The 26,086-nt window shown below is 38.9% G+C and overlaps 1 protein-coding gene across 1 annotated transcript; it reads left to right on the forward strand.

Annotated features, from left to right (window-relative positions):
• The first annotated feature begins 1,176 nt into the window (after positions 1-1,176).
• On the forward strand, positions 1,177-26,086 carry LOC579943 (ankyrin and armadillo repeat-containing protein). The gene is made up of 21 exons (XM_030990044.1): positions 1,177-1,355; positions 3,034-3,210; positions 4,332-4,584; positions 5,688-5,962; positions 6,739-6,898; positions 7,524-7,800; positions 8,650-8,833; positions 9,263-9,485; positions 15,233-15,434; positions 15,761-15,969; positions 16,769-16,873; positions 18,001-18,414; positions 19,315-19,556; positions 20,118-20,268; positions 20,915-21,076; positions 22,006-22,235; positions 22,431-22,589; positions 23,013-23,130; positions 23,759-24,065; positions 24,350-24,399; positions 25,013-26,086. The coding sequence occupies exons 1-21, from the start codon at positions 1,188-1,190 to the stop codon at positions 25,246-25,248; spliced, it is 4,302 nt and encodes a 1,433-aa protein (XP_030845904.1). The 5' UTR covers positions 1,177-1,187; the 3' UTR covers positions 25,249-26,086.

Consider the following 26,086-nt stretch of genomic DNA (forward strand, 5'->3'; position numbering starts at 1 on the left):
CGACGAAAAAAAGACGTACAAGCAGAGTTAGACCTATGTTGTTTTGATAAATTTAGCCAAACAGCTGTATTGCGCGATATGCAAGCGGCAATATCGCGGAGACAACATGCATGTTGTCTCCGCGATATTGCCATTGACTTTAACGTGTATTCACTTCCAGGTTTATTGTGCGAACGGCTAGCCATACTAGTCAATGGCACATATCGCTGAGACAACGTGGCTCAAGCTGCAAGTTGCACATAACATGCGTACGGTATGCATACGCTTGCATATTGCGCGATACAGCTGTTTGGCTAAATTTAGCAAAACAACATAACTCTGCGTATATGAATATTGCAGCGTTCTGGAGGGGCTGTATCTTTTGATAGAAACATCGGTGAGACTTGAAATTTGAAATGTATTATTCTGATTACATTTTTTATTCAAATATCAAACAAAAATGGTGAAAAACGATCCCAAATTGAAAAATCGTTCAGACACCCTATTATTACCTGTTTCGTGTCAATTTTCTAGTTATTTTTGGAGTATTTTTCGGAAAAACATTGATTATTAGTATACACTTTTTCACAGGTTTCACGGCAAACCGCTGCACAATACAAGTGCATAACGATGGTGGGTTGCGGGCGGGCGCGCGCCTGTGTGAAGTTATCTACCATAATGTCTCAGATCCTCATTACGGTAGATAACTTCACACAGGCGCGCTCGCCCGCAACCCACTATCCCCTTTTTTTTTCTTAAAATTCAAAACCGGTCAATGAATTGTGAAGTATGGTTACATATTCAAAATAAGCAATTGAATTTGGCTTAGTGGTGGAAAATTTGTCTCTTTTTTTTTTAAAGGTTAATGAAGTTTGAAATGACTATATATGGATGATAGAACAATGTATCAAAATGAAGAATGAAAATTGGCACCATGCTTGATAAACCTGTCTCACATAATTTGATATTTTTAAATACTGGTATTTATTTTCTTAAACTTGATGCTGCTTTTATACTTTAAAGGCTTTTGAAAATGTAAATATGACACTGTTTCCTAATCCAGGTTCACCCAATGTATAATACAAATTATTGTTTGTGTGGAGATTTCAATGCAGACTGAATGCTCTTTTTAGCTCTGCATGAACAGACACTATTGAGGATTTTTGTCGGAATTTTTTCTCTGAATTTCAGGTACCGTAATTGTAAAGATGTCAGGCAAGGCAGCAGACACCAACCTCCATGCAGGTGAAGTGGACCCCACCCTTGTGGCCAACGCCACGGCCAATCGCATGGCAGCTCAGTTCTTTGAAAAGTATGACCGCTTTGAGGTGCAAGAAATGCTAGCCCAGACTTCCTACCATTGGTTCTTGTCACAGGTACATGTATAAAGATTTCATTTATGTACAATAACCGGTACATAAACATGTAGGCCAATTCATTAACAAACTTTTAAAGGGAGTCGCGCGTCGGTTTCCATGGGCAGAAGGCCATAATTCGCTGACACCAGACTTGGTGGAAATACCATTGATTAGAGTACAAATCTGCACACAGCAAACCTGTTGGCCAGTCAAGAATTCCCCCTTTATCTCTCGGCGAATACTCGAGAGTGACTCGGTGAGGGAAAAGCAAGCATTACATAAGGTTTAATGGTCATAAAACTCAAGGCTAACCCCGGTGATTGACAACATCTGTTGTTGGGTAAACAACCGAACGGTGTCAAATTCCCTATGAGAGCTGACTACTACATGAGTGTCTTTAAAGGTACTATGTCCCATTTGCAGGCCCAAAAATGAAAAAGTTAAATTCCAACTGCATTTGAAAGATAATACTAATTTAGAACTTCCCTAAAAAAGGTGGGGCTTGAAAGTGTCTTCAAGTGGGAAAATAACGACTATTAGTTGTCTAATCGACTTTAGGGCTATAGAGCCCAAAAGTAATAGTCTTGATTTTTAGACAATTGTACCGAATGGTCATACGTTTTATGCTGCGCAAAGATGCAATCAGTTTAATCTTGGCCATCACAAGAAGTGGGTTATTGATTTAGACAATGCTCATGTACCCTTTACAACTCTTTTCATGTATGTTATTACCAAAGAAGAAAAAAAGCCAGTCAGTCACTCAATAGTGTCTGACAGTGAAGTCTAGCAAGTAAACAGGTTTCCTTGCATAATTTGAATATGAGGACACTGCTAACGCTTAAATTTCACAGATAGGACATACATGACATATTCATAATTCCTGCAAAGTTCTACAGCATTTGATTTTGGCTGCATAAGGGACATAGTACCTTTAAATGATGAATCGTGGATGTGTCGTAGTCGAGTGGTTTAAGCACTTGACGTGATGTTCAGAGGTTGTGGTTCGATCCCGTACACGGCACTTATGTCCTTTGGCAAGGCATTAATTTTCATTTGCCACACTCGACCCAGGTGAAGTAATTGGTTACCTGGCAAGAATTAATTCCTAGACATGCTGGAGCGCTGTAATGGCAGCTAGGCTAAAGGCGGGATTATAATAAATGTGCCTCGGAACAGAATTTTTAGATTGACGGTGCTATAGAAATGCCTATTATAACTATTATTTATTATAAAACAACATGGCATAGAAAAACAGTTAAGACCCCCTCCCAACTTCCTCCCCAATCCCCCCCCCCCCCCTCTCCTCCAACAAAACAAACAAAAAAAGTTGACTTTATTGTCTGTCATGTTTTTTTTTATTCCATAATTTTTTTTCTCAAAATTAAGTTTTAAATGTAAACATTTTAATTATTAATGTGCGAACCGACACCTAACAAGCATTGCTTTCAAGTAGGTTCGTTTTTTTTCATTTCTTGTAACCAAGTCATTTTGCATTACGATGACCAAAAACAATGTCAGAGATGCTCACTTCTGTTATATCATTACGTTTATTATTGTTTGTCATTGTTTATATTATGTGAAAAGAAATGAAAAATAAATTTGCTCTGTATAGAGCTACTACTACTACTACTACTACTACATGTACTACTACTACTATTAAAGTACATTCCACATATTTGTTTGTGACTTTTATCAGGATGAGCACAAGCTGCAGGCAGAAGCACCCAACGGTATCATCATGACCAGTAAACCCTTTGATAATAACAACTGCTTGATTCTGATGCCCTTTGACCCCACGGTGGAAGCTATCGACTTTCGGCTCGTACACCAGATCATCAGAGAACTTGTGATGGGCATCTATGGCCTAAACCAGGTATGTCTCTTTCTCAATCTTTTCCCACTTTCTCTTTTCCCTTCTTTTTCCTTTTTTGTTTTACTTTGTTTCTTTATCTCAGTCTCCTCTTGCTTCTTTTGTATCTTTATCTCATTTTCTTGCTTTTTCACTTTCTCTTTCTCTCTCCCCCCTCTCTCTCTCTCTCTCTCTCTCTCTCTGATCATTTGACCTTCTACTTCTCTTTCTGATTTCTTTTCTCATTATATTTCTCCCTTTTTTTTTTCTCCCTTTCTTTAATAACTGTTTTCAATTGAAAAACCACTGTATCTCGCTGGTACTTTAATTTTCTTTGCAAAAACTCATCATTATTTTTGTTTTTAATATGTACCCCTTAAGAGGGAGAGAAAGAATAATTGATATTGATAATTTGCATCTTGATACTGTAGATAGGTTGAAGAATAGAGATAACAGAATGATGTATAAGTGTGTGCTAGAGAGAGAGAGAGAGAGAGAGAGAAGGAGATATAAAGTGAATGATTAAAATATTTATTTGTTTATTTATGTATTTGTAGTTTTGTTTTGAATAAGAAACTATCTTCATGTTTGTTTTAATATAATGAAAGTAGCAGGAGAAGACTTTCCAGCACTCTCTCCAATGATGTTATTAGTTTTTCACATTTCTAAAGTACAATAATGACTCTTCCCTATCCTTGCTACAAGGAATTCCTTCAATGCTGTGAGCGTCAAAATCGGCTGCCTAGCAGAGCCGGGGTAATTAGTTGGAATGCCTTGAGCACCATGCATAGTTGATATGTGCACTACATAAATATCCAATATTGTTTTTGTTAGCTGGTTTTTTTATGAAATGTTATACATTTTAACTACCTTCATGCTATATTTTGCAGGTCTTCTGGGTGCACCAGTTGGTCAGGAAGAGGGACCAATACGGTTACAGTGATTTAGTTTGCTTTCCTTTTCCCGGCAGCCAACTGATGCACTCAGAGGATCTCCAGGAAGATTGTTAATTTAAGATTAACATTCTCTTAATGTTTGTTTACTCATATTTACATTGTTATATTTTTTTGTGAATTGCCGAATAAATAATAAATAAATAAATAAATTATTATTATTATTATTATTATTATTATTATTATTATCAGGTACCCTCAATCAGCCTAGAAGCTAACTTTGACCAGAGCACCTCCTGCCAGCTACCACCTGCCTACAATGACACCTACGTGGGTCAGCTCCTGACCAACGTGGACTATATGATGAAAGCATTGTGGCATGGGACGTACTTCCCTAGAGATAAACGCACCAAGTTCTCAGAGCGCTGGCGCTCGAGCCTGGACCTCAATGCTGAGGGCATCCCTGAATCAAAGAAGATCATCCTTACAGAGTTCACATTAGCAGGTGAGTAAGGAGTGGTCCCAGAGGTGCGATTGCGGCTGCGACTTTTGCTCCTATAACATTTACTCTTACATTAACTCCTCCAACATTTGCTCCTACGACATTCGACCCTACGACATTCGACCCTACAACATTCGACCCTACAACATTCGACCCTACAACATTCGACCCTACGACATTCGACCCTACAACATTCGACCCTACAACATTCGACCCTACAACATTCGACCCTACGACATTCGACCCTACAACATTCGACCCTACAACATTCGACCCTACAACATTCGACCCTACAACATTCGACCCTACGACATTCGACCCTACAACATTCGACCCTACGACATTCGACCCTACAACATTCGACCCTACAACATTCGACCCTACAACATTCGACCCTACGACATTCGACCCTACAACATTCGACCCTACAACATTCGACCCTACGACATTCGACCCTACAACATTCGACCCTACAACATTTGACCCTACAACATTCGACCCTACAACATTCGACCCTACAACATTTGCTTCTACGACATTTGTTTCTACAGCTTTTGCCCCTACAACATTTGCTCCTACGTCATTTGCTCCTACGTCATTTGCTCCTACGACTTTCATCCTATGACATTTGCTCCTACAACATATACTCCTCCAACAAGTGCTCCTACGACATTTGCTCCTACAGCATTTGCTTCTACAACATTTACTCCTAAAACATTTGCTCCTAAAACATTTGCTCCTAAAACATTTGCTCCTACCACTTTCGTCCTGTGACATTTGCTCCTACAACATTTACTCCTACGACATTTGCTCCTACGACATTTGCTCCTTCAACAATTGCCCCTACAAAATTTGCTCCTACGACATTTGCTCCTACAACATATACTCCTCCAACAAGTGCTCCTACGACATTGGCTCCTACAACATTTGCTTCTACAACATTTACTCCTTAAACATTTACTCCTAAAACAATTTCCCCTACGACATTTGCTCCTACAACATTTGCTCCTACAACATTGCTCCTCCAAAATCTGCTCTTACGACGCTCGATCATGCAATAGATTTGTTATTCTTCCATCAGCTGTAACATTTTTCTTTCTCCCCAGGAATGATCGACATCACGAAGGACCCTGACTATGCCACCATCTACGATAAAATGCGACTCTTCCCCATGAGCAAGCACGACGCCAACATTGACAAGCGTCTCTTCATGCAGTACGTCAATGACATGACTGTTCAACTGACCTGGAGACAGAAGACTGTCCAGCAGCACAATAACATGTTTGTGATTGATGCAGCCTATGAGGTTTCAGGAGCACTCAGGCTGCATGAGGACAGGACAGACCGTGATGTATACGAGAGACTGCAGACCAGATTACAGGTAATCCAATCCAATCCAAAAGATATTTGATATAGCACCTTTTTCTTGCAGTTACAAAGCGCTGCACACATGCTCCACAATGTTTGGGCCACTTAAAAACAAAAGATCAGTAAAGTATATGTGGGCTGGTAATAAAGTAATTTGTAGCAGAATGGATGTAATGAAACTAGAATAGAAGGATTTTTTTATTATTTGCATTGTATTGACATCTAGGATTGATTTAGATCTTCATAATGACTGAGATGGGTAGAAATACATAGAAATATGGCATGAAAAGATGACATTTTGGCAAATTATACCATTCTATGTTTCTGTTTTATAATAATAATAATAATATCAGATATTTATATAGTGCACATATCCACCATTCCAGGTGCTCAAGGCCCTCCAATATTACCGGGCTCTGCTAGGCAGCCGATTTTGGCGCTCACAGCATTCGAGGAATTTCTTTCTACCGGTACCCATTTAACACCTGGGTGGAGAGTGGCAAATGTAGATTAATGTCTTTTCACATCATTTGAAATGCCAAGTTACTGGTATGTTAAATAATAGTCAGTGCAAAAAAAGATAACGAAATAGAAGCATGTGAGGCCTTTGGAAAACAACAACAAAGATAGAGCTCTTGTAATGCAAAAATGTATAAAAATAGCTACAAGCAAATATCATTTTTTATAATGGCAAATGAAAGAAAAGCCGTACGAAACACCATTTTTTAACACTGGTTGTGGTATCTTGAAATTGATTCCTACAATGTGTGTTGTATTCTTCCTCACCAGGCTCATGTAGATGTGATAGAGAAACACCTGTGCAACAAAGCTGAGGTGCGCCGTCAGATGTCCCTTCTAAAGCTAGTAAGCTTTCTCGTTCCATTCTTGATGGGACTGAGAAGAAAGAACAAAGTTCCAGACATGTCTAGACTTCTACCTCAACTTACAGGTAATTATCATATCTTCTATTGGTAGTGTCATGATCTAGTGGATAAGTTACTTGACCACGAAGCACAAGGTACTCTGTTTAAATCCCTGCCATGGCTCTAGAATATCTTTTGGCAAGAGATTACTGTACCTAGTAGAGAAAAATACTTGCATGCTTGAGAACCTTATTATTGGGGCTATACTAAAGTTTGGTTATATGATTGCTGAGCCCTCAACAAGAGTAGTATTAATACTGATGATCCTATCCTGAGTAAAACTGCATTAATATCAACTGGCTCGGTAACTGTAAATACTTTCAATGGGACTATAGAGAATGAACAAGTTCCCATGCATATATCCAGATTTCCGTTTCAACTCATCAATGAGTCCAACTCATCCGCTGAACACAGAATTAAGATTGGCTTTTTGTAAAAAATAAAACATGGTCTCTTTCTTGAAGCAGCTTTAAAACTTCTACAAATTACACATTACAAACCGGTCACTCAAAGATTTTTTTTTTTTTTTTTTTTTTTTTAGGGCTTCAATATTACACCACATCTCAGACAATGATATCATGTAGGGCTGTCATCTCAGATTTAACATTGTTCAACGATGCCTTTAATGAATGCCTTGTTTTTTCATGATAGCGGATGAGTGCAAGACAGAAAGGGAGCTCCCACCTATGATGCTAGCCCCAGACTTCCGCTGTCCCAACTTTGACTTTGGCAACAAGTACTTTCACCTCCATGGAGGCATCCAGATCGACATTGAAGGGGACGACGAGATCCTGGAGCCCCCGGAGGTGATCGTCAACCATTACAACAAGATCCAGCTGGAAGCAACAGAGAGATTGGCCAAGCTGACGGAACCAGATACATTCCAGGAGTCTTATCCTATGGTTGTCAAAGAGCTTGGTGGAAAGAAGTGAGTGTGGGGAGGGGTGGTGATGATAATAAAGATAATAATGACAGTGATCATCTTAAAGGGATAGTTGAGTTCTTGAGTTCCAAGCTGACGGAGCCAGACACATTCCAGGAGTCTTATCCTATGGTTGTCAAAGAGCTGGGTGGAAAGAAGTGAGTGTGGGGAGGGGTGATGCCCTCTCCATACCCCTCTGGATTTCTCTGAATATGATGAGGAGGAGGAGGAGGAGGAGGAGGAGGAGGAGGAGGAGGAGGAGGAGGAGGAGGAGGAGGAGGAGGAGGAGGAGGAGGAGGAGGAGGAGGAGGAGGAGGAGGAGGAGGAGGAGGAGGAGGAGGAGGAGGAGGAGGAGGAGGAGGAGGAGGAGGAGGAGGAGGAGGAGGAGGAGGAGGAGGAGGAGGAGGAGGAGGAGGAGGAGGAGGAGGAGGAGGAGGAGGTCAAGGAGGTCGAGGAGGAGGAGGAGGAGGGAAGGGGGGAGGGAGGGAGGGAGAGGGGGAGAGGGGGATACCATCACTGTTTATGTTCAATATGTGCATGACATGCTAGATTAACTTGAGAGATATTCAGTAATGAAAGTGTGAACAAGATATATGCTGTATATATGTCTCCAATCTTACTATCATACTTGTTTGTTTGTTTTATTTTCCATATAAAAAAAGACAACATGCATTCAGTAAAACAATAACGAATAGAATTATGAATTACAAGATAAAATAAACTGCTGGATAGCCCATATTCAGCAGTATCGTTATGATGCTGCTGGTCTTCCATAGGGACCAGAAATGGTACAGTAAAACGATACAGTGTACATAAACAAATGACAAAGAACAAACTAATCCATTATCATTGCAGGTACTACGTGTTCTCCATGGACCTTGAGACTTACTACCCGGTCTCTCCGCCACGCCCGCTGTGGTGTCACTCCTTCTATGAGAAGATCAAGGATCTGAAACCCAAGAGGTTACCCTTGACTGATATCCACATGCATGAACAGTTCAAGAGGAGGTATGGCTACCATCAAGCCATCAAGTTCAAGGTCAGTAAATACTCTTTAAGTTTCCTTGCATAATTTGAATACTAGGACACTGCTAACGTTTAAATTCACAGATAGGAGTATACATGACATATTCATAATTCCTGTAAAGTTCTACAGAATTTGATGTTGGCTGCAAAAGGGACCTACACCTGTAGTACCTTTAAGAGACGAATTGTGAGAGAAAGGGTTGATTCGATACTGATGCTGCTGATGAGGAGGTGGATGATAATGGTGATTTTGTTTATGCAGATGATGATAATGGTGGTGAAATTTGATGCAGTTTTTCAAGTTATCAATCATCTTAGCTAGGGCATCATCCGCATGGAGCTATCAGTCAGGAACCAGAGGCCTAGTCTCTGCATTCCAGACTTGCCTTGCATCTGAGATAAACGATAATGCATTTCACGTTGTTTATTCCTGCAATCCCAGTCCTTACAAAATGGTCTTAGGCAAGCAGCTATCCGAGGCCTAGTCTCCGTATTCCAGACCCTTGCCCGCAAATGTCCAGCCTCCCGGCTAGGGAACCAAGACGAGGATGGATACTCGCTGGTCCACTACGCGGCGCTTCACAACCGGCCTCAGATCCTCCAACTTCTTATGATCCAAGGTCAAGACATCAGCGTCAGAAGGCATCATCTCACTACGCAAGTTGGTAAGGGAATAGTTAGAAGCAGAAGGAATTTATTACAGTCAAATCTGCTTTAGTGACCACCTGTCCACAAGGACCACATTTTTTTGTTACCATTGAAAATGATTTCTCATTGAAACAAGAACTAAAAGAACCTGTACATAAAGACCACCTGTTTGTTAAGACCACTTTTCTTGTCTCCCTTGGGCGGTCGCTATAGACAGGTTTCACTGAATAAGGCTGTAATCGGTTGATGTCTATGAAGACCTTTTTTAAACTTCTCCAAATTCAGCAATGCTCATCAACAATAGTTTGTTTTCCTTCTTCTTCACATATCTAGAGATTTGATGTTAGAATATGGAGTATTCATGTAGCATACAGCAGCATTTAGGCCCTTTCTTTAAAGGGATCTGTTAGCTTTGTCTTAGATCCTTTAAAAAATCCTTGATATATAGCTCATGCTGCAATGATAATTATAAACCTTTAGGTCAGTCAGGAACCCCATATCTTTTACAAGCTGATTGCCTGTCTGATTATCAAGATATTTATGATTGAAAATCGAAATCAAATTTTGCATTTGCCAAACGGTTTTCATAACACTGCAGTCTATTGGGGAAAACGAGTATGGTAAAACCGGTCACTCAAACATTTTTACTTTTTTGAGGCACTTCTTGATCATTTTTGGGGGGTGGGCCTCAATATAACTCCATATCACAGACACTGAAAACATGTAGGGCCGTGCATCTCAGATTAAACATTGTTTAACGATCCCATTAATATAAACAGCTGGGATTGATTTAAATCGATTGCCCAATCAATCTTCCAATCTCCATAAAACAGCATTCATTGTCTGTTTGATTCATTGATAGAATAGAATAGAATAATTTCCTTTGTACACATCTTTGAACAGATCTTGATTTTTTTTTCTTCAAATAAATACTACTGATCATTCATACTCTGGTTAATTGAATTTCTTTCTTTTCAAGTATTCAAATTCATTTTCATCCTTGTTTCTGATTTCAATAGCATTTTTATAAAGGAGAGATTCATTTACCCTTACAAAGTAGATTCATGATAATTACCATCAATTAACAATCATATTTCTTTGCTGCTGTCCTGTTGGAAAGTTTCTTGGTATTACAATGTAGAGAGAGAGAGAGAGAGAGAGAGAGAGCAGAAAATGCAATCCTATACAGTATTTTATCCAAATGATCAGGGGGGTGTTTCACAAAGATCCTAAGTCGAACTTAATCTAAGTTGAACTTTGAAATTATGGAGAGCCATTTGTAGCCTTAAAATAAAATATATTCAAAAGCAAAAATTTAAGTATTTTAGACTTTTCATAAATCTCACATCAAGAACATGAAATCTCCTTGATAATAGAAAATATGAATGATTTGAATCAACATGTTATGCCTTTAAAATGAACTTTTACAAATTGTTTTCAAAGATGCTAACAGCTTTCCATAATTGTTAAGTCCAACTTAGGATCTTTGTGAAACATCCCCCTGATGTCTTTTCAAAGAGATGAACAAGACCCTGGATTTATTAAACCATGTTTGAAATCATGTTCATAAACAGGACCAATCTTTTGTCTATCAGGGTGGGGCAATGGTATTCCTCTCACCTCATGCCCCAGTATTTGTAGGCCCCTGTATGTCTCCATGGCCAAAGTATTCCTGTGCTATCCTCAAATCAAAACCAAACTTAGGAAATCAAGGCATACTATAATTCATTGTAAAAACAAAATTATGAAAATGAATGTACCAGAATATTTATTTGAATGAGGTTGTGGGGACTTTTAGGCCTCCACCCACCAACTGTGGTGCCAGAGGCATTATTAAATTGAGATACATATTTTTCAAGTTGACGTTTAGCTTGTTTCCAAATGTTGTGGATTTCTCCTTTCACACATTGTCACTATCATTATAATTCATCATTTTTCTTTCATCATCATCTTGTTGTATCATGTATCTGTTGGTTCACTTCTCATCTGTTTTTATGCCTCCGTTACGAAGTAGCCGGAGGCATTATGTTTTCGGGTTGTCCGTCCGTCCGTCCGTACGTCCGTACGTCCGTACGTCCGTCCGTCCGTCCGTACGTCCCGTTCTCGTGATCACGTTATCTGAAGAACCGATTGATGGATTCCTGCCAAACTTTGGTCATGTATGTTACTTGCAGAGCCGATGAACTGATTAGATTTTGGGGTCACAAGGTCAAAGGTCAAAGGTCACAGGGCTCATTATGTATGCAAAAACAGCTCGTGATCGCGTTATCTGAAGAACCGATTGATGGATTCCTGCCAAACTTTGGTCTTGTATGTATCTTGCAGAGCCGATGAACTGATTAGATTTTGGGGTCACAAGGTCAAAGGTCACAGGTCACAGGGCTCATTAGGTATGCAAAAAGAGCTCGTGATCGCATTATCTCCAGAACCGATCGATGGATTCCTGCCAAACTTTGGTCATGTATGTATCTTGCAGAGCCGATGAACTGAATAGATTTTGGGGTCACGAGGTCAAAGGTCAAAGGTCACAGGGCTGATTATGTATGCAAAAATAGCTTGTGATCGCATTCTCATTAGAACAGATTGATGGATTCCTGCCTAATTTCGATCATGTATGTATCTTGCAGAGCCAATGAACTGAGTAGATTCATGGGTCATGAGGTCAAAGGTCATGGGCTCATTATGTATCCAAAAATAACTTGTGAACGCATTCTCATTAGAACTGACAGATGGATTACTATTTAACTCAGGACATCTTGCAGAGCCAATGAACTGAGTAGATTTTAGGGTCATCAGGTCAAAGATCAAAGGGTCATATATGTATATGAGAAATTGCTTGTAATCATGATATTCTGAGAACCTCTTAATGGATTACAATTGAACTTGAATTTGAAAAATTTCTTCTGTTTTGGTTTGTAAAATTGCTCTATGACGGAGGCATCATTTTCGACTGCGCGCAGTCGAAGTTCCATCTAGTTTAGCAAGTATTTGTGGAGGTAAGTCAATCACATAGATGATCCGCTGTTAGCTAGCTAGCCTTGTAGTCCCCTCAACCCGATCTTGTATCCCTCTCCAAAATGACCTCTGCTTTTATCAACTAAATATCTTGTAAAAAAAAAAAGGAGTGAATTTGCTGCATTTAAGCTGTTTTTTTTTATACCCCCCCCCCTCCCTCTTCTGATTTTTACTAAATTGACTTCTGTTCAGTTCCTTGTTAGTTTGTTAATCATCTTGATTTTCCTGAAGTGATTTGCTGCATTTTCATTTGTTTTTTAAATTAAAATAGTTTTTCTTGCCCCCCCCCCCCTCCCTCTTATTTCTTCAAGTCATTGTTATCACATAGCTTTGTAACAGCCTCTTTTCCAAGTTCTATAGATTTCATTGAGACTCTCTACTTTTGTAGCTTCAGCTGTATAATAACCAGATCCCCCAATTCCTCTTCTCGTTTTACTAAAACAAATTAAGGTATTCCTTCAAAGTGACCACTGGTTCTTACATTGTTAATGAGCTGAATATCCTAAAAGTTTAACTTTCTGTTTGATAGATTTGATTACTTTTACTATCAGTAACTTTAGGCCTGTTTTCATCAGCTCAAGATTGCCAAATAGCCCGCTATTTCTGATTTGGGAAATAATCCCGAACCTACAAATCGCGTCTTCATCAGCTTCAGACTTGACCTTGAAACTTAAAACTCAAGCTCGAGAAATTAGCTCGAGATATTTTGCTCAGGGTTCGTGCATAGTGCGAGTCTATCGGTTGGTGAAGACGCACCGGACAAATAGCGGGATATTTTGCAAACTATCCCAAGATATTTTGGGATCTTGACCAAATATTCTGCTAATTGCAACTTTGGGCTGATGAAGAAGCAAACTAACTGGATAATTTGCGATCAGGATAATTCAAATAGTGGGATATTTGGCAATCTCAAGCTGATGAAGACCGGCCTTTTAATACACCCTTGACTTCCCATTTAACTAAGTGAAGGTAAGTCCTTCTTACTTTGATCCCCTCAATGTTTAAAAAAAATACCAAAGTTTCCTGTGTCATGTTTGAAAGAGCTGTAACAGGTATTTAAAGTACATTTCAAATTGCACTTTCAAAGAGGCTTATATGATCATTGTATGAAACTCTGCTCTTCACAACAAACAAAAAGCAAATACAATCAACAATTATGGCTAGGTACTACGCATAAAATTTGTGAATTGATGTGCTAGTTTGCTCCCTAGTTACTATGCATGTCTTGTTCCCCATGTGTCATGTTTCAGTCAATGAAACTGCTTCCTCTCAGCTGAACTTATACTTTGTACTATGAAGTGCATAGCTGGGGTTCATTAAAAAGAAAGGAAAAGTGTATATGTTCAGCTTACCATTTTCCCCAAATATATACTTGTTTGTGGTGAAATTGTGTCACGAAATCTCATAGTTCCATACATGTATGTTTGTATTTTTATGCATCTGACTTTTCTAACAAATTCATGTATTTGTACAAAAGTTAATCATTACTTCTAATTTTCTAACTTAAAAAAACATTCATGACCTGTTTTTATTTCCATTAAAATGTTCATGATTGAACAGCGAGAAGAACTCTTCTTGGGGGTAAATTCTTATTTGTATTGCACTTGAAGTTTTTGGTGCAAAGTTGGAGGGTCTATTTCATTCTCATTGATCTATCTTCTCTTGCTTTTCCCTGTCTTTTTCATATCTCTATCTATGTCAAACTCTCTCTTTATCTTTTTCTGAATGAACATGTATTGTAGTTTCGTTACAACCTTTTCATTCCTCTCCTTGAGAAGGTTTAAAGTTTCTTCTTTCCTGTTTTGAATTTTCATTGTTTTGGGTTTTTCTTTATTTTATTTTAAATCATTTACCGTCAAAAAGTGTTTCGTAGCCGTCGAAACAATGAAGACATATTTGTTCAGAAGACTTAGAGACGGTAGTGATCACAATGTAAAGATCTGTATTCTCTAGATTTAAAACAAAACCAAATCATGTGTGGATTGTCTTATGGTTCAATTAAGGTTTGGGTATGTCTATCACTGACTTCTCTTCTCTACCTTGTTTTAATAGTCAATTCCATTCTGACAATTAAAGGTTGTCAATATTCCTTTCACATCCTAGCTGACACTCTTCTTCTTTCCATGCACAGTAGAAAAAAGAAATTCACAATTTTGGTTAATGGGATAATTCATGGTCACTCCAATTGGTGATTTATTGATTTTTTTTCAGGAATTTGAAAGTGTTTGGTTTATTAATTATTCTTTATAGGGATCATTTTGTTGCACAGTGACTTTCTCTGATCTTTATAACACTTTTTTGTTGATATCATTAATATTGGTTTAGGATAGTCTTATATAAGATACTACTTCTTAAATGAAAAACGCAATCAATTAAATAATTCATAAGTATCAGGAATGAAAGAGTATTGTTTCAGCTACCTTTTTCTAAGCACAGGTAAATTAAGAGTCAATAGAACCAATAAGATATGATATCACTTTGACCTTCTGAAACGTACTTAAACCTACATTTTTTTCAGAAAAATTATATTGATTGTCAGTTTAAAAAAAAAAATTGTGTATAAGAACAATATTGGTGCTTGGGTGAGTGTCTCTTTTGCAGGTATTTACCAAAGATTTTTCCTAAATGTTGACAAGTTTGTTAACAACATAACACTGTTTTACTATATGGATATAAGATAACCTAATTTTCAGAATACCACCCTTTCTGTTCAATATTAATATATTACTTTCTCTGACTGTCATCATAGGTACCACTCCCCTTCATCTAGCAGCCAAGAGCGGAAGCTTGGATTCTGCCCTCCTGATGGTAAGTAACCATGGCGATATGGTGAGTGCAGACAACGCTGGCTGGGCGGCGATACACCACGCCTCCTTCTACAACCACGCACCCATAATCAGGATGTTCATTAGGAAGTTTGAAGATCAGATGGAACTGGAAACCTGGGATAAGTAAGTGAAATATTTCCAGGGACAAGCCTGTGATAGGCCTTTGGCCTTTGTTCCCCCCCCCCATACTTTGATATGTATTTCTGTTTTTTCTTTCTGTTGTAATTTTGTGCTATACTGTTTATTGTTGTTGAATTCTTTATACCTTTAATGCATTGTTATGTGTATAAGTTGTTTGGTATGTTCGTATTGTCATTTTTATTGAATTGTGAAAAGAGTTAATTAAAATTGAAATATATGTCTCATCTTGTAAAGAGTTCATTCACGTTACATACAAATAGATAAATTTTGATTTAAAAGTTCAACCCGTGTATTCTTTATCTTGCCAGGTTACGGCAGACCCCACTGCTCCTAGCCGCCAGCAGTGGAGCGCTGGAGTCTGTCAAGATCCTGATTGAACTGGGTGCTAAGATCCTGAAGACTGACACGGAGAGGAATAACATGGTTCACCTGGCTGCTCTCAGGTTCCATACCTATGTCCTGGAATTCTTCATCGAGTGGAACCACAAGGATGCACCAGTTTGGAAGACTCTCGTTGGTAAGCACATGATCTCTAAATTCAAATCTGCTTTAGTGACCACCTGTATAGAAAGTCAACCTGCCTACAAAGACCACTTTTTTTGTTCCCTTGAAAATGGTATCCCATTGAAACATGTACTAAAGTAACCTGTACATAAAGACAACTATTCTTGTCTTCCTTGGTTGGTCTTTATAGACAGGTTTTACTGTACTTAGTTATTCATAGTGACTATACCTTGGACTAGAAATTGCTCAATGGTTTTTATGTAGTTGCTGCCTTGACGGAAGTACATGTAGATGTTAGAAATGAAATAATAAACTTTTTTTAAATTTTATTTAATATAATTTGTTTAAATCCTTTATTCCTCACCAAATTCTTATGGGAGCCAGGTGCTCCCTTTGTTTACAGGACGGAGACAATTTAGCAGTTGATAGGTTTTCTTTTCTACTTCAATCTATTCACTCGTATATTCTTGATATTAATCATCAGTTTGCACACATGTATCAGTACAAGGGTGCCTTGTATTTGCTTTACTACAAGTAGTACATAACTTAGGTACTGACAACTCTAGAGTGATGTTTCCAGTCATTTAATTCATTCTTTTATCTGTTCACATCCATTGAATTAATTCATTTCCCTTGTCTCCCAGATGGAGATGTTCAAACCCTCTAACTGTCTGACAACAGTACTGTAAATAGATGTAATACAGGTATTGACAACTCTAGAATTATGTGTCCAGGCCAGTGACATTACGTGTACTCTGTATATAACAGTGTGCTTACCTGTATTTCATTGTATTTCCATGTCTCCCAAACAGAGATGTTGAATTCAACAGATTTCCGTAAGAAAGACAGTGCCGTCCGTTCTCTGGAGGTTCTTACAACGTCTGGTAAACCCCATTGGAAAGCTATCCTGGAAGCCAGTAAGTCTAAGCTGTGATTGAATACAAGGGGGGTGTTTCACAAAGATCCTAAGTAGAACTTGACTCTATTAAAGTTGGACTTAAAAATTACGGAGAGCCATTTGAGCCTTAAAATGAAATTTATTTAAAAGCAGAAATTCAAGTATTTTAGACTTTTCATAAATTCCACATCAAGAAAATGAACTCTCCTTGATAATGGAAATATGAAATATTTAAAATAACTTTTACAAAATATAAAAAAGATGCTTAATGGCTTTCCATAATTGTTAAGTCCAACTTAGAAACGAGTTCAACTTAGGATCTTTGTGAAACTCCCCCAGGGCCCGTCTTAGGAACAGTCGTGGATGGTTCACATCAATCGCAACTCTGTACTAAAGAGACAAGAGTCTATGAGTTTGCAACCAATCGTGATCAGTCATAACTCCTTATCAGACAGGGCTCTAGTCTTCTTTGGTGTCAGTAGTACCCATTTATGCTTACTGTAATGATCATGCTGCCAGGATTATACAGTATTCTTTACAAACTTGAACATTAAAGCTAATTCTTATATTCCATTAAATTTTCGGACTTATCATTTGCTGCATTTTGGTACATGTAAGACATGTCCCTTTTTACTTATTGTATTCCAGAAGGAATATTTAGTTAAGATAGATTATTATGCAGTTAGTTCAATATTAAAGTTATTCTGCATAAGTCTTCTTATACATGATTCGATATCTTTGTGCAAGATGTGTAACCTGTTACACAGAAGAGAGGCTTAACATTAAAGTTCCTTTTACGTGGATTGAATATGATGCATTAAAATAAAAAAATTATTCAAAGTTTTATTTCCTTTCTGCAAAAGTCAGCTTCATTATTATTTTACAAATTGAAGCTTTTTTGACACTCTGATCTGTAATACAGTACTGCTAAAGCATTTTTTACATAGCCATGAATTTGTTATTACAAAAGCACAAAACACAAAAACATACACACACATTAAAGAAAGAAAGATTATCGAGAGTCCTTCCAGATCTCCGCAATCCTCCCCCTCTCTCACATGGTGCAACTGTAAGCCTACTGTGTATCATGTTACTGTTATACTGTAATTTCTCATACTCCGATTCAACATTTATTTTTTTGATCAGATGGTATCCCAGCCTTGGTGAAGATCCTCCAGATGAAGTCCTCTGAGATGCAATCCCTCGGAGCCGCCGTCCTGTGCAATATGTCCTGCAACGAGCCCATCTGCCATGCCATCGCCAAGGCAGGGGGAATCCCCACTCTCATCAAGCTTCTCTCCGCATCCCGAGACGACATCCAGTCGCGGACGGCCATCGTCGTGGCCGACATGGGCGCTTATGATGACCACCAGACGGAGTTTAGCCGCGAGGGGGGTATCCCTCCTCTCATCCATCTTTTGGATTCAGAGCTGGAGGATGTTCTGAAGCAGGCGGTCAACGCAGTCAGGGTGCTGTGTCTGGACCATGAAGAGAATCAGACGTTGGTTGCCAAGCATGGAGGAATTGGACCGCTGGTGGAGTTTCTAACGGTCAATTCAGGTGAGAATGTCTTCTGATTAACACTCTTCTCAAGATCAATAGTCTACCTTCTCTATCCTTCTCGGTCTTTTCTCATCGGCACCTCTGCTTGTCTCATGTACATTGTATTCTCAATAATATGTATTCTTTAGGTTTTTTTTCCTCATTTCTTCTGTTTTTCTTACCATTTCAATTTCTTCTCATCACTTTTTCTTGTAACAGTTGTTTGGTTCCTGTTTGCAATTCTTGTCTTGTTCTCGATTTCTGTTATTCTATTAACTTCTCATCATTCTTCTATCATTTCATTCCACAATCATTCATATGTCATCTTCTAGTTTCTGTCTATTTCCTCATTTTCAGTCATTCATGTCTTAAAACCTGATTTTTGCAACCACTCCATGTTCTCATTTACCTTCTTCCTCTCCCTAGTAATATCTCCGGGCCCTGTCTTATAAACATTTGCAATTAATCGCTATTTATTTGTGATTGATATCAATGACAACTGTATACATAGGAGATAAGAGACTTGTGATCGATTTGGATCAATTGCAACTCTTTGCAAGAGGGGGCCCAAAGACTAAGATCAACTTTGAGTTGGACTTAACTATGGCAGGCCATTCATGCCACTGTTTGCTCTCACCACTTACTGGCATTGGTCTCTCAAGGGACGTACAAATCATGGTCACAAATCTACAAAATTTACATTTTTGTTAAAGTTCATTATGGAAGGAAAAAATATTATCTAAAGATCATAATGGTGAGAGCAAACAGTGGCATGAACAGCCTGCCATAGTTAAGTCCAACTTAAAGTCGATCTTAGTCTTTGTGAAACACTCCCCAGAACTGATTATATACATGTTATAGTCCACCAGCCAGATAGACAAAAAACAAATAACCTTTTCTTATCTTCTGCCTTTCCAGATGAGCTGAAAGAGGCCTCAGCGGCCGCCCTGGCTGCTCTTACCTACGGTCACCTTGACAACCAGAATGCGGTCATCGCTCAGGGAGCGGTTAAGCCGCTGGTCAAGCTCATCAAGTGTCACAACATCAAGGTCCAGGTCAAGGCCGCCGCTGCCCTAGAGTCTCTGGGAGAGAGCAACCCGGAGTCTCAGAGGGCCATCCTGGATCTACATGCTCCAGGAGCTCTCATCAAGCTCCTAATGGTGAGTCAATGGTGTTATTACATATACATTGTAATCTATTGTAATCTATTACCGGTATGTACTTGTCTTCATGTAGTTCTGGGCGTTAGATGTGAAGGGGCTAGCGGCCTGCTCCCTGTGGGCCTTAGACGCCAGGAGACAACGAAAGGAGACACCAGAAGGAGATCACTAAGTACATTGAGACACACACAAACACACACCCACACACACATCTATTCCATTTCATTACTGGTATGTATTTGTCTTGATGTAGTTCTGGGCATTAGATGTGAAGGAGCAAGCGGCCTGCTCCCTGTGGGCCTTAGCAGGAGACGCCAGGAGACAACGAAAGGAGACACCAGAAGGAGATCACTAAGTACATTGAGACACACACAAACACACCCACACACACATCTATTCCATTTCATTACTGGTATGTATTTGTCTTGATGTAGTTCTGGGCATTAGATGTGAAGGAGCAAGCGGCCTGCTCCCTGTGGGCGTTGGCAGGAGACTCACACAATCACACCCACACACACATCTATTCCATTTCATTACTGGTATGTATTTGTCTTGATGTAGTTCTGGGCATTAGATGTGAAGGAGCAAGCGGCCTGCTCCCTGTGGGCCTTAGCAGGAGACACCAGGAGACAGCAGAAGGAGATCGCTCAATACATTGGGATCAGCGGCATCATCGATCTCATCGTCAAGTCAGAGAGATTGCAATATGTTGGTAAGTTAAATAGACTCTAAATTTCTCTCAGCATCCAACACAATTTACAAACGAATTGTTTACCACATAATGATCATGGTTAGTATTGGATTTATATGTATATCGCACCTTTTCCACGAGATACAAGGTGCTGCCCTGTAGTCTGAGGATACATTGGCCTAAATTCTCAAAAGGGCTTTGATTCAAACCATAACCTAAACCATGGTTTTCAATGTATGTGATTCTCATCAAGTTTATAGTTTTGGTTCAATTTTGTTTGCAAACATTTTGTGTAATGTATAGCAATTTCAGTTATTCACGTAATAGTAATAAATAATTTTCACTAAAAAAATGTAATGAGTTTATATCAGTTTTGTCAATTGCATGGTCAAAAAATTTTCATAATAGTAATTAGTAAAGAATAAATAAAATTTATTTGATTTTCACCAGTTATGATCACTAAAGTGCAGCACCCTAAATATTAATTCACTTTGGTTTGCTTAATCAGGGATACCAGTTTTCAGGCAATAGCCTGAATTCAGGCCCTGGCGAGTTATTTTCAGACCCTAGTTTAGGCTTTTTTGTGTATAAAATAACTCATTCTCTGTGATTTTTAGGCCCTCTGATCAATTCTAACTGGCATCCCTGCTTAATATTCCCATTACAGCATGCAAGGCAATGATTGCCCTTACGAGAGAAAGCTTTGACAATCAGAACGAGATCAAGAAAGAGAATGGTATTCTACCTCTCGTTCGTATCCTGCGCTCCTCCAAGACGATAGAGCGGGTTCTCATGACAGTCATCAGGGCACTCGGGACACTCTGTATAGGTAAGATGTGCACCATCTCCATCATTCTGTATCAACGTTTCCTTTTCAAATTGGCAACACATTATATTTTCATTTTATTTTCTGGTACGTTCTTCCTTAACTTAAATATGAGTTTTATTTATGGGAACCTATAACCTACAAGCTGAGCTTTTCAATAGGTTCCTCACATTTCACCCTGTATAACCTACTATTCAATACAATTAATTTCAACGTCTTTTCAAAGAATTGATTATATAATGTGACACTTTTAGCATATTTCATATTATGTTCTAATTTTGTCAATTATGTGAATTCTTTTTTTTTGTGAAATGTGAAACAAAATAAACTTGAAACTTAAAACCTGTTTCTTAATTGAAAAGGTACAAAGAAATATTGACATGATTGTATTTGGCAAGTTGATAGCCATCAATTTCTCGTTTACATTTGTCTACATGTTACCAATTTGACAATTCTTATCACTGATTTTTTTTTTAAACTCGATTTAAGGACCTTAATTTATTTCAACAACAACAAAATTGTGAATAGAAACACATAGTACTGATATGTGTGCGTGTGTGTGTGTGTGTTTGTGTGTTATTTCTGCTCAAGTATCTTGAGCTCTTCATATATATTACTACTGTATATACTGTTATCACTCAATTGCACTCCTTCATCCTAAAAGCCATCAGGTAAAAAGAGAGCTTGAGTGAAAAGAAGAAACAAGAAAGTGCTAAGTTTTAAAATAATAATGATAATAATATTCCGCTTTTATATAGTGCCCAATACATCAATACATCAATGTGTCTAAGCGCTTTACAGATATATTATTACCCCAGTCATCGGATTCAGGCTTACCCACACACAATGTATGCACATAATTCACTCCCCGGGGAGCATTCTTAATGACTTTCCCCTTCATTTTTGTGGTGGTTTCCTCCCTCCTCTATCAGGTGTGGCCAACCGTAACAACCCCGTCACCCAGAACAAGATTGCTGAGGAGGGGGCGATCGGGACCCTGGTGGGTCTCCTGCGCTCCTCCTCTAACCATCACATCAAGGTGGAGATCGCCATTGCCCTCGGAGCCATCATCCTGGGTAACCGTGGCAACCAGAAGCTGCTGGAAGAAGAACCGATGTTCAGCATCCATCTTCTGCTACAGCTCATGAATGAGAAAGACGATGTAAGTCTCGGTGTACTTTGATTATCAATGATGCTAGAAAACGGTAAACCTTTCTGTGATGTTTAATAGTTTTCTCATTGTAATGTGTACGAACGGATGAACTTAAAAACCACCTGCCAATTAAGACAGCTTATCTTGTCTCCCTTGAGCGATACACGGGTCTTACTGCATATTCTGGTCTTTCTTTAAACCCAGAGCGTCCGTCTGAAAGCAGGGACAGCGTTGTCCACCTTTGCCTTCAACAACACCAGCCAGCAGTACAACATACGGGAGGCAGGTGGCATCAGGATGTCTAACTTCCAACGATTCTTAGAGTCAGAGGACGAGACTCATCAAGCTTATGCTGCCTTCCAGGTCAGTGGGGTCAAAGGGCAAAGGGAGGTCAGTGAAATGTGTCCTGGGTGTGTCAAGTGACATTTTTTCCTGATGTGAGAGACTGTATGTTAATACTGTATGCTCATCCTGGACAACAGAAATCTACCATTTTATGATACTTACTCTGGTGACAAGTGCTCTGTGCTCAATTTCTAACACTCACCAAATCCTTAACCCTGGACCACCAATATATACCCAATTAGGTAAGCCTTTAAATAATTATTAAACTTCTAATCTAAAAACCAAATTCCTAACCTACCCCTAACCATATTTCTTATAGCGTGGAGGAAATGCCAGTAGAAGAAAAGTTAAACTACAAAACAATACATTTGAACCTGCAATGGATGATGTACTTGAAATTTTTCTTGGTGTATTTATATTGCAACTGACATATATTTACAGATTGTGGTTCTGGCCCGTGTTATCGTAGACAGGGATCAAGTTTCTTTATCAGCAGACGGCGTGACCAGATTGGTAGGACTACTCAAATCTGAGAACGCAAACACAGTTATTCTGGCAGGTAAGATTTCAGCACTTCTTGGCCTCCCGAACAGTTCTGCCGCTTAAAAAAAGAGATTAAATGAACAACAAGTGCAGGTTAAGGTTCAGGGTTCAGGTGTGTACTTATATCTGTGTGTTATAAGATATCGAAATGCGACTTGCAATGTTGCATCTAATTTTTGTTCCAGATTTTTTTTGGAATTAATTTTTTTGTTTTTTACTGAGGGAAATTATGTGATTTCCACTGGCAACACTATACTATTACCCCGGTCATTGGATTCTATACTTGCCCGCACACACTGTGAGCACAATCTCCACTCCCTGGGGAGCATTCCAATCAGGCGTTACTTGACCAACTTGACCAACAATGCAGTCGCATCCTACCGGGTACCCATTTAACACCTGGGTGGAGAGTAGCAAGTGCAGGTTAATATCTTGGTAAAGGATATTAGTGCCGTGTACGATCACATTTCTTATTTCCCTAGAACAGAGTCTCGAGTTGAACCCTGTTGGAAAGAAGGAACCTGTTCATTAAGACCACTTATCTTTGGATATTTCTCATCTCCCTTGAGTAGTCTTTATTGCAGGTTTGACTGTTCTCAAAACAAATCTCTTTAATCACCGTTTACCATTCAACCCTACTCCAGGGAGCCTCCTAGCGAGTCTTGCCCATACCAGGGCTGGCATTCCTGATGCCATGATCACCTCCGGTGCTGTAGATATCCTCATCAATCACCTCCACTCCGACAACATCGAAGTCCGTTGCTCATCGGCCGTCGCCCTCGGCTACCTGACCTTCAACCGGACGGCGACCCGGCTGTTGCTGATAGCGACCAGGAACACACCGGGTTTGTTTCATAAGCTAATGGACAACCTAGATAAAGATGGCAAGATCTCAGAGGACTTCACGGAGGAGTACAGGAGACAGCAGATTGTAGGACTACCAGCTCTCAGGTATGATCAACAGCCGGACAGTCATAACAGGTTCTCGCCTACGTAGCTCTCATGTCTGTCACACTTGACACTTTAGGCGCTCCAGATTTATCCCAGCCAGACTTGTTTATTGTGAAATTTACTGTAATATAGATGAATTTTAGCCAACTTGATAAGTGCAAATTGAACTGGCGCTGGTTAAAAAAGTTCAATGTCTGAATATGAAAAAATTGTATTGTATTGTAATTGATTTGTATTTTAAATAATTAAATGATCTCTTGTGTTTTTCTTTTCTGTGTGATTAGTTTGGAGAAGCATGGAGGTCCATCTGCTGTGCCCCCTCCAAGACCAAGAGGTAAACATTGACAACGACAAAAACAACAATACTGAGTTTCATTTTCTTGTCAGTAATACTTGTAAATGCAGCAATATTCATTCAACAAAAGTTCACTCACATGAAGGTGCCTGCATGTATGCAAGCTCATACAATAATGTTGAAAAGAAGAACCTGGAAATACATGTACATGTAATGTGTGTGTAAAGGTCACAAAAGAAATGTAGATTAGCTGCTTGCTTTTAACTGTAAATTAACTTTTATCTTAATCTCAAATATCAGAGGCAGCTATAGTGGTATGATCAGATACAATATTCATGTATGTGAGCATTGACAATTTAAAAACAAGGTGCAGTTATAAAATTTGTTTAATCCATCCTTTCATATGGGGTTTCTTCAGAAGTCTTTTTTTTTACACTTTTTTTAATTTCATAAGACCAATGAAACATGAAAGGATGAAACTAAAGACTAATATCGCCAGAAGCATTATGAATATTAAAGGTGATTGTGAATTGTATTCTACATTGGGACAAACCATATTAACAAAGTTTAACCGTTTCCATTTCTCATACCAATTATAATAAAAATATATATGCCAACTCTCATTCTTTCCATTTATCTATGTTACTTGTAGGTTCCAGCAGGCAACAGAGTCGACCGAACACAACCATGGGTTTCAACAGCCGTCCCACGACAGCAGCTACCTCCACGTCAGGCAAACCTCCCCCAAGGTCCACCTCGGCTCCGGTCCGCTCTCGTCAGGTCCGTACTCCAAAGGTCGTCGCCCAGGGCAACGGACGCAAAGTCAAGATAGAAGAGGGCAACATGGCGTCGGCGAAGGCCAAGAATTCGAAAGTAGCTTGGGACTGACTGACATTGATTGCTATGAGAAGCAAGATTTGTCTCCTTTAATTGCCCCATGCAATCATGACATGCTAAACCAGTTCAAAACACAGGAAACTGCTTTTAAACAAAAACTGCTGCAGGAAAACTTAGCATGTGTATGAGTGCCAGAGGATGCATTTGATGGGTATGAAGAAGAAAAAACCTGCGTATGACGATGGCCCCTATACAAACACTCACAGATCTGTGTATTATAGATATATTCTTGTATGCAATGCAATGTAAAGGACATAATGATTTTTTTTTAATTGTTTGCTGCCTTGTTTTTGTTTGTTTTTCTTCCGAATGATCTATTGCCTTGTGTGTGAATTGACCTTCATGGATGGTTTCTTCAGGCATCCAACTAAAAGTCATTTAGAACGTGGAGAACTGGTCTGTAGCTCCATGTACTATGAGGATCAGTCTGTCTGCATGTGATGCTGTAGTCTAGACATTCAGCCCCAGGTCAGCTCCTAAAATGAGTCTTTAGAGACAAATTATATCCGTCCATATACATGAATGTCTGTTATCCTTTTGTGCAATTATTTTTTCAGAAAGTTTCAATTCATAACAGTTTTTGTACATCAAGAGCTCACAAGTATATCGTATTCAAGAAAAATGTAAAAGGAGAAAATGAATATGTTCAAGCAGTGGATAACCTTATAAACGACCGTGTTACTTGAAGGTAGATCTGCACATGTACCTGTATGATACACTATGTAGAATGTAGTAGATTTAGATTTAGGGTTATTCTACATACTCGCATGACAGCTAAATAATTGTAGGATGCAACTTAGATGTGTCTTTTCTGGGTAAATAGATAAGT

This window comes from Strongylocentrotus purpuratus, unplaced genomic scaffold (genome assembly GCF_000002235.5).
Source record: "Strongylocentrotus purpuratus isolate Spur 01 unplaced genomic scaffold, Spur_5.0 spur5_scaffold_19, whole genome shotgun sequence".
NCBI classification, from domain to species: domain Eukaryota; kingdom Metazoa; phylum Echinodermata; class Echinoidea; order Camarodonta; family Strongylocentrotidae; genus Strongylocentrotus; species Strongylocentrotus purpuratus.